Source organism: Ipomoea nil, unplaced genomic scaffold, assembly GCF_001879475.1.
Source record: "Ipomoea nil cultivar Tokyo-kokei standard unplaced genomic scaffold, Asagao_1.1 scaffold3130, whole genome shotgun sequence".
NCBI lineage: Eukaryota > Viridiplantae > Streptophyta > Magnoliopsida > Solanales > Convolvulaceae > Ipomoea > Ipomoea nil.
In genome coordinates this window covers 160317-170319 of record NW_017619558.1, presented here as the reverse complement: position 1 = coordinate 170319, position 10003 = coordinate 160317, and the positions used below count along the sequence as shown (strand labels likewise).

The 10003-nt window shown below is 36.7% G+C and overlaps 1 protein-coding gene across 1 annotated transcript; it reads right to left on the bottom strand.

Annotated features, from left to right (window-relative positions):
- Window positions 1-1930: 1930 nt before the first annotated feature.
- LOC109166913 (uncharacterized mitochondrial protein AtMg00810-like) lies at window positions 1931-2445 on the bottom strand. Its single transcript, XM_019315810.1, has 2 exons — window positions 2292-2445; window positions 1931-2226 (listed from the first exon to the last, which is right to left on the bottom strand). The coding sequence occupies exons 1-2, from the start codon at window positions 2443-2445 to the stop codon at window positions 1931-1933; spliced, it is 450 nt and encodes a 149-aa protein (XP_019171355.1).
- Between the last annotated feature and the right edge of the window lie 7558 nt (window positions 2446-10003).

The window sequence follows — 10003 nt, the reverse complement described above, 5'->3', positions numbered from 1 at the left end:
GGGAAAACAATGTGAGATATTGGTAAAGATAAATCTGGACCAAAAAAAAACATTAAAAGTGTTTGGTAAATAACTGTTAGTTGATTGAGTTATTAGTTTATCAAGTCGATAACATTAGCTGATTGTAAAAAAGTGTTTGGTAAATTAGTTGTTAGCTAATATCTGATTACATGCAAAATGACTTCTCAAAAAACTTATCGAAAAAATTACTTTGAGCAACTTTTTGAATTTTAGCATTTTGGAACAATAAATTAGTGCAAAAAGCTAATTAATCAAATACTCATATTGATTGTTTAACAAAGTCAAAAAGCTAATAGCGATCAAATAAATCAAAATTGACTGATAGACTAATTATTTTACCAAACAGGGTCATTAACATCATTTAGTTTGCCAACTTGACATTAAATGAGCATGATTTAAATTCTGTAAATTTTTATGAAAATGTTAATGGAAATATAAATAACTAGAATGTTTAATTATTTAAGTTTAAAAATATTTTGGAGTTTAGACATTGTATTTTTATTTTAAAGTTATAAATATATCATTATGTGGAGATTATTATGTAACGGTAGTATTTATGTCTCTATTTATGTTTTCTTATGATTGTAAGTATATATATACTCACATGTATTATGTACTAAGGTTAGAGGTTAGCTAATGAAATCCTGATTACTCCCTATACTATCTTCTACATTCTTTCTCTATTTCTCCTTTTCAATCATCTATCTATCCTACAAAGTTATCGGTTAGGAGGTAACGGTCAATGGGCATAACGAGTTACAACACGTTCAACCTCAGTCAATGATAATTTTATGAGTTTTGTTTATGTCTTATTATTTTTGGATGCCTCTAATCACATTTTATATGATCTGTAAATTTATACATATAATGATATGATTATATGCATCGGTTGTACATCTATTCTGTAAATTTATATGTTTATGTTTTTGATATTATGCATTGGTAGTATATATATATACTACAACAATTTATTTAACCACACAAATTTTCATAATATAAAAATTTTCATATATGTAGTTATGTACATATATACATGAAATTTTCCAGAAGTTATTCTAATTTTTTTTTTTTCGAAATCAGTAAATAAAATATACCTACTGCTTGTTCGTTGGATTCAACTTCTTTTGGTTATTAAACGTCGACGGTGGCGTGAATGGCGTTGGATGGAGAGACGCTGGCGACCGGTGGGCTGCGACTGAGGCGAGATGGCGACGACGACGCGGCTGGCCTTTGCAGCTCACTACTGCTGCTTCCTTCTTCCTGGTTTCACCGGAGACTGTGATCTTGGGTTGGTGAAGCCGGGTGTTATGGCGGCGGCGCTGTTCGACGACGGCGGCTACAATCGGCCGGTTGACGACGATCTGTGCGTCGCGATCGGCGATGACGATGGCGTCCTACAACGACACCCAGGTTTTGATCAGTTTCACCGAAAACTGTTATTACTCTATTTCGCGAGATGCGAACCGTTTTTTCCTTTCGCCTGATGCGTTATTCCCCCTAACGATAAGAATATAGATTGTGTTGTATTGAATACGAAAGTATGAGAATACAGATATATAAAGACACGAAATAGAGTTCTAATCTAATACTAAAAATACAGTCCTAATACTCCATCCCAAGCACAAGGTTGCCTAGCCAAAACTTTGAGCTCGTGACGAAGTGAACTGAAACGAATAGACGAAAGAGGTTTAGTAAAAATATCCGATATGTGATCTTTGGTTGAAATAAAGTGAACTTGCAACTCCTTCTTGGCCACTTTATCATGAACAAAGTGATAGTCGATCTCAATGTGCTTCGTGGGAGCATGAAACACCGGATTAGCACATAAGTAAGTGGTTCCCAGATTGTCACATCAGAGTTTAGGCGCAGAAGTAGGAGGAATATCAATTTCCTTCATCAGAGAGACGAATCAAGTGACCTCAGGAGAAACATCAGCCATCCCCTTGTACTCGGCATCAATTGAGGAACGAGCCACAGTATGTTGTTTCCGGCACACCCAAGAGATAAGATTGTTCCCCAAACATACCGCAAAGCCACTGGTTGACTTCCGGTCATCCGGATCACCAGCCCAATCCGTATCAGAATATGCATGAATGTCAAGACAGGCAAACAATGATATATGAAGACCAAGATTGAGTGTCCCGTTAACATACCGTAACACCCTCTTTAGTGCCACCCAGTCAGAAGTAGTAGTGAATGCATGTGCTGACACAAACGATTTACTGCATAAGATAGATCAGGACGGGTTACCGTAAGATACTGCAGAGCACCTGCAAGACTGCGATACTGAGTGGGATCAGCATACGGCACTTCAGGACCACTCACGGCTTTGGTGGGTGAAATAGGCGTGGTCACGGGTTTGCAATCCAACATACCTGCTCGCTTGAGAATGTCTTTCAAGTACCGTTGCTGAGATAAGAGCATGCCTCCAGACAACGGAACAGTCTCAATACCCAGAAAAAAAAAAAGGAAGGCACACCCATGTCACGAACCTTAAACTCAAGTGCCAACCGTCAACGAATCCGAGAAGGCCCTATCCTTCTAGGAGTGGCAACATTTGCGTCCTCCAGAACAGATAATTCCGAGAGGTGAGCTTCAGGGAAACAAAGTGATGAGCCGACGAAAGATTATTGCCATTAGGCACCGGAGAGGTCTCGGTAACGGTCCGTTCAGAAGAACGAACAGATCCGTCATCATTAGCACCGAGATTCTCCATGAGAGAAAACCTGGAAACTGATACCAGATGAGAATATAGATTGTGTTGTATTGAATACCAAAGTTTGAAATACAGATATATAAAGATACTAAATAGAGTTCTAGTCTAATACTAATAATACAGTCCTAATACTAAAAATGTCATTGAGAAATTTCCAATTTTGACCCCACAATTATTGTACCATTTCCATATTTGGTCCTTGATTATTAAAATTTTTAAACTTGATCCAACAACTTTTAAATCCTTACCACAATTGGTTCTTCCGATCAAAATCTGGTCACTGGTCCGACAAGTGAATTATATATATATATATATATATATATATATATATATATATATATATATATATATATATATATATATATATATATATATATATATATATATATATATACATACATACATACATACATACATACATACATATATATATATATATATATATATATATATATATATATATATATATATATATATATATATATATATGTGGGAGGAATTTATGAAAATATTATAAGTTGTCGACAACAAAATTGCATTTAAGTTACTCATATTATATGACTATCTGGATCCAGGACTAGGTGCCAGAAGTGCCTAGATTGATTAACGTATAGAAGGAGCAATTAAGCCATATATATAGCCCAGCTCGCTAATAAATATATCACTTTTGTACACCATTGAAATGTTAACCCTGTAGGTTACAAATGATGTCTGTATGAAAGAGAAACAAGAATGATATGGTGGTGTGATATAAAGCGAGTCTGTAGCCCAAGGGTTCACTCAAAGACCTAGAAACATATATACTCACCCATAATGAATTTCATTAAAATTTTCTCTACATAATTGGTAGAATAATAAAATTTTAGATATGTAGCTTATTAAAGTCATGACCTTGAAATTATAAGTCGTTAGACACTAATGTGTATTTGTAAAATGTTTGATAGATTAATAATTCTCAAAATAAAAGAAAGTAAATATCACAACGTGTTTGTTGTTGAAGTACAAAGGCTTTGCTTAACTTGAAATAGTAAAGCAATTGACTAAGTAATTTCCTCCTAAAATATGAAATTGTAAAATAGATATGTACCATTAGGTACTTATTAAGGGGCCTTTTTGAAAAATAAAGAAGTTGGAAAACCAAACATTATCTCTACCTGTAGATTGAGTATTTTCTTAAAATGATTTTACACACTAATTAGTCTATTTTTAGAAAAATGTATTTGACACGTTATGGATAAGTACTACTGACTTATCACACTAACGGTTGTCTAATAATCTCTTGAAGTAGATAAAAGACTATCTAGATAATGAGGACATTTTGGGAACTAGAAGTCCATTACTTCATCACTAGTGGAGTAGTGGAGAACTAACATAGAATCAGAAATTCCATGATCGCATCAAGACTAACATTGTCTTTGCAAAGAAATTACTAACAACATATAGTGCTCTTCCTACAATTAAATATTAGAATAATATTCAAATATCATCCAGTATCTTCGATTTATAAAAATATTTTGAAATTCATGCAATAGAGCAATGTGTGATTTTCCTAGGCTACTTGGGTATTGACTCTTTGTTTTGACCCTCATGATGCCAAATCCCAACTGGTTATGTTTTGCTTTATCTCCACTATCCTATGTGAAGATAATAAATTAAAGCTTGTCTTATACAGATTATAAGTGGATATATTTGACAGATAGTTGACAAGTTATATAAATATTCAACCCACGTATGCTCTAGAAGACTAAGAAGAGTCACAAGATTATTTTAATAAAATGATAAATTCTAATGACAATCTTGAAGATTGTACTATATCCCATCTCTGCACTCTTTTGAAACAATGACTTTACTTTAAGGCATGTAGAACTTGAAGATTGTTATCTTCAGGGGGAGACAGGAAACACATTCACACGAATCAATCCTGTAGATTGGGTCTTAAAAGACTAACAGTTGTACTTTTACAACATATACATACCATGTACTCTTTTTCTCACTAGGTTTTTTCTATCACTAGGTTTTTTCCATTGGATTTTTTCTAGTGTGGTTTTTAACGAGACATGAGTATGATATAGTAATGTCAATATGGGGAAGTTTCATATACATACTTAAATAGACAAATCCCAAAATCCTGAAGATTATGCCTTGAAGGCTTATGATTGTACTCTTTTTTCTTTAACTAAGTTTTTCCCACAACGTTTTCTTAAGTTAAAGTTTTTAAATTAGGCAACCAATACAATATTTGATTTTACAAATATCATGTACTCTTTTATTCAATTAGGTTTTTCCCACGTGGTTTAGTTTTTAACGAGGCATGAATGTATTCAAATATACTATCCATATACCTTGTACTCTTTTCTTGTTCAGGTTTTTCCCACAGGATTTTCTTAACAAGTTTTTAACGAGTCAAGATCGTGAACAAATAATATCCAAGAAAAAGTGTTATAAATATATCATTATGCGGACATTATTATGTAACGATAGTATTTATGTCCCTATTTATGTTTTCGTTATGATGGTAAGTATATATACTCACATATATTATGTACTAAGGTTAGAGGTTGGCTAATGAAATCTTGATTACTCCCTATACTATTGTCTACCTTCTTTCTCTATTTCTCCTTTTCAATATCATCTATCCTTCAAAGTTCATAGGTTAGGAGCTAACGTCTAACGGGCAACATATATGATGCACTATTTTTTTTTATTAGTGTAATATTTTTAATCATGAAATAATTAATACGAATATATATATATATATATATATATATATATATATATATATATATATATATATATATATATATATATATATATATATATATATATATATATTATTTACACATATCCCCACATTTAGTTCCATATATTTATTGAACTTGTTATTTTCTAATTTCTTGTTTCCCTTTTCACCATTTCCCATTTTCTATTCCAATAATGCTACATAGAGTCAGAGTACGTGATGAGAAAAATGACTTGTGCAAGGAGTTTGGAAAAGAAAAAAAAAACACTAAACTAAAATATTATGAACAAGATGAAGAATGTGTTTAGTTCAAAAAAGGGAATCAAAATCGGAATGAGAATCAAGTAGTTTGTAATTAGAATGAGTTTTGGTGAATGTGTTTCGCATATTTGATAGTAGGGTGGAATTGAAATGATTACCAATATTAATGTTTGGTTATGTATCAGTCTATAATCGGAATAAATGTTATAAAAATAAAAATAATACGAAAAAAAAAGATTGCCTATTTATAGCAAGCCCAAGTGAATATTTGTTAAATATATGTGTGATTGATATCTTCTCTTATTATATTTAGTCCTATTCTAGCTCCTGTATAATAGTTATTAGGCTAGTTGTTGTAACTAATAGCTATCTTCTCTCATTTGTAAAGCTACTTATAGCTGCATGTGGTTTCATCAATAAATCACTTGTTCATAATCTTTACATGGTATCCAGAGCCTAAAATCTCCTACTAAAGAAACTTTTTTTTTTCTCTCTCTCCCTTGCTTCCTTCCTACTCAATGGCGTCCACCACCCAAACTACTCCTCCGGCCACCACTGAAGCCATCCAGCTTCACGCTACTACACATATCCCTATTAAACTCACACCTACGAATTTCCCAGTATGGCGCCGACAAGTCCACGCTACTTTTGTTGGACTTGATCTCCTGGGATATGTTGACGGTTCCATCATGGAACCAGCCAAGTTCACCGATTCCGCGAAAACCGTCGCTAACCCGAGCCATTTTGTTTGGTATCACCAAGACGAAACTATTGTCAGTGCACTTCTGGGCAGCTGTACTGACACAATCCAGCCGGTCATCTCCTCGGCCACAATAGCCCGCGATGCATGGCAACGTCTCATTGCCAGTTACGCTAGTGCCTCTCGAGGATGCACCATTTCCCTCAAGGCAAAGCTCACCACAAATCCCAGAGGTTCTCGGTCCATTACGGCGTACCTCACTGACATGCGGGCTATCGCTGATGACCTTGCTCTTGCTCAGTGTCTAGTCATTGATGAAGATTTGGTCGTGTATGTGTTGACGTAGCTTGGAGAGGAGTACAACTCCATTATCTCTGCAGTTTGCGTTCGTGAAACGCCCGTCTCGTGGGGTGGGCTGGCGGATATTCTAACTGACCATGAACGCCAGTTGAAGGTTGCTGATGATACACGCCAATCACTATTGGCAACAGCTAATGCCACTCAGCGGGCCTCGTCCTCCCGGAATAACCAGCAATCGAACTATGGTCGGAAATATCACAATAATACTGCTAATTCCGGCCCCAACCGTACGTCTTGGCAACAATGGGAGACTAATCGCTCTACGGTTATATGCAAATTTTGTAACTTTGCAGGTCATGAAACGAAGGTATGTCGCAAGCTGGCTAGGTTCCTAAGGGAACACAACATTGTCACTACCCAGACTTCTACATCGCACCCTGGTTGTTTGACAGTGGAGCATCGCATCACGCCACCCCCAATATCAAATCGCTGCAGACACTCTCCGAGTATAGTGGTCCTGATGAAGTGCGCCTGGGTGACGGTAATTCCCTACAAATATCTCATATTGGTCGGTCTGTAATTCCTACTTCGTCTTCTGGTCTTACCTTAGAAAATGTCTTGCTTGTTCCTCAGTTGCATACTAACTTAGTGTCTATATCCCAACTATGCAAGACTAATCGTGTGTCTGTTGAATTTTTTGATTCCCACTTTATTGTTAAGGATCTTCAAACGGGGATTTCTCTATTACGAGGAGGAGTTTTTTCCACTTTTGGTCCTTTGACTTTACTTGTGCTGACAAATGTGATTCATGAGTTTTATTTCAGACAAAATTAGTGCCTAACTTCAATTTCTTTTCCACATTTGGTCCCATCCGACCAAGAATCCGGCCAACCCACCGGAAATTTGCACATCTCTTATTTTTCTAAGGGTAAATTAGTATTTTCTTGCCCTTGTAAAATAATACTTAGTAAAAACTAAGAAATATTTAATTTCTTCATTCTCGTCAAATTAAAGTTGCTTCCTATTATTTATTTATTTATACCTTCATCCTCATCCTATAAATCAATGTCACTGCCAGTTTCTTCCCGAAGCTTCTATGCTAACTGATATTTGCGTCTGCTCAACGGTGGTGATAGAAAAAAGCTTTGTCCGGTGGAGTAGAGTCATCGCGAGAAGCCATATAGGGGTCTCTGAAATGTATATGATCTTCAAGCTCCTGATCATCGGCGGCGAGATTGTTGAAGAAGAAGGCGATTGGGAGAAAAAAAGATAATTTTCAAACAGAAAACGAGGATCGTTGCTGCAAATCATCTCCAGATTGTCTGCTAAATGTATGTATAATGAACGAAGTGATGTTGTTTGCGAAATGCGAGTGCTGCGGACTGACGAAAGAGTGCACGGAGGCGTACGTAGCGAAGGTCCGAGAGCGGAACCAAGGGCGGTGGATATGCGGGTCGTGCGCGAGGTCGGAGCGACATATTGGCAATGAAGAGGTTCTGAACAGCCACACGACGTTTTGCAAAAAGTTCAAAGCTCAGAAGCCGCCACCGAGCAAAGACAATAATGAAGCAATTAAATATCTCTTAGTTTTTATTATTTAATTATTTTACATGGCAAGAAAAGACTAATTTACCCTTAAAAAAACAAGAGATGTGTAAATTTCCGGTGGGTTGGCCGGATTCTTGGTCGGATGGGACCAAATGTGGAAAAGAAATTGAAGTTAGGCACTAATTTTGTCTGAAATAAGTCATGAATCACATTTGTCAGCACAAGTAAAGTCAAGGGACCAAAAGTGGAAAAAACTCTTACAGGGAGTGAACAATAATGGTGTTTACTATGGTCCGGTTGTTTCTCACCCATCAGTACACACTACACAAATGTCGCGTTTGTCTCAATGGCACCAACAGTACAGCTTGGCCATCCGTCCAATAAGGTGTTGCAACTTGTGTTACAATGTTGTAATGTTCCAGTTTCTATGTCATCTCTTCGCCAATTTTATTGTTCGTCCTGGAATATTCATAAAAGTCATAAGTTGTCCTTCACAAAAAATACTCTTGTTAGTACTAAACCGCTACAATTAATCTATATTGATGTGTGGGGGCCAACTGAAAAATCTATTGTTGAATTCCACTATTATGTAATATTTGTCGATCATTTCTCAAAATACATTTGGCTTTACCCTATGAAGCGTAAGTCAGATGTGTTTTCCATTTTTACTCAGTTCAAAAGATTAGTGGAAAATTTTTTTTGCCTTTCGATTATTTCTGTTTACTCATATAATGGGGGAGAGTTCATAAAACTTGTACCATTTCTAAATGATCATGGTATTTCTCATTTTACCACTCCGCCACATACTCCTGAGCATAATGGTGTTGCAGAGCGCCGACACAGGCATGTCGTTGAAACTGGCTTGTCTCTTCTTCAAACTGCGTCCCTGCCGTCCTCGTACTGGACCTTTTCTTTTCAGACGGCTGTTTACCTTATTAACTGGCTTCCAACACTGGTCTTAGGTAATAAATCTCCACTTTATGTTTTGTTCCATCAGTTCCCTAACTATGATAAGTTGCAGCACTTTGGCTGCTTGTGTTTTCCATGGTTACACCCCTACAACACTAAGAAAATTCAACCAAAATCACGCCCGTGTGTCTTTCTTGGCTACTCCAGCACTTAGTCTGGTTATAAATGTCTGGATCCTGGTTCCAACCGTATTTATGTATCCATGCATGTTAGATTTGTGCCCCATGTGTTTCCTTATAATGAATTGCAAAAATCGTCTAACAGCTTACCTTATGATTCCCATGGTTCAGAATCACGCAATATTTTGTACAGGTCGTCTTCGTTGTCTACACAGGCGGAGATCATTGGTGTTCCAACTCCAGTTCCAACACCCGTTCCAACACCAGTTCCAATTCCGGTTCCAACTCCAGTTCCAACTCCAGTTCAAACACTTGTTCCAACTCCGGTTCCATCTCCAGTTCCAACTCCAGTTCCAACACTCGTTCCAACACCAGTCCCAACTCCGTCACCATCAGCTGCGTCCAGTTCGACGTCTCCCACTATTCCAGAAAATGGCCAACATGCAGGCGTGGGCACGAGTCGGGTTCGGGTTCGACCCGTGCCAATAGTGGTCACCCGAAATATTTCGGGCCTCTTATTTTTAAGCCCGAAAGCCGAACCGAATATCTTCGGGTATTTTCGGGTTCGGGTCTTTCGGGTAGGGTTTAGGACGGGTCGGGTTTAACTAACCCGAATTTGTAGTATTGTT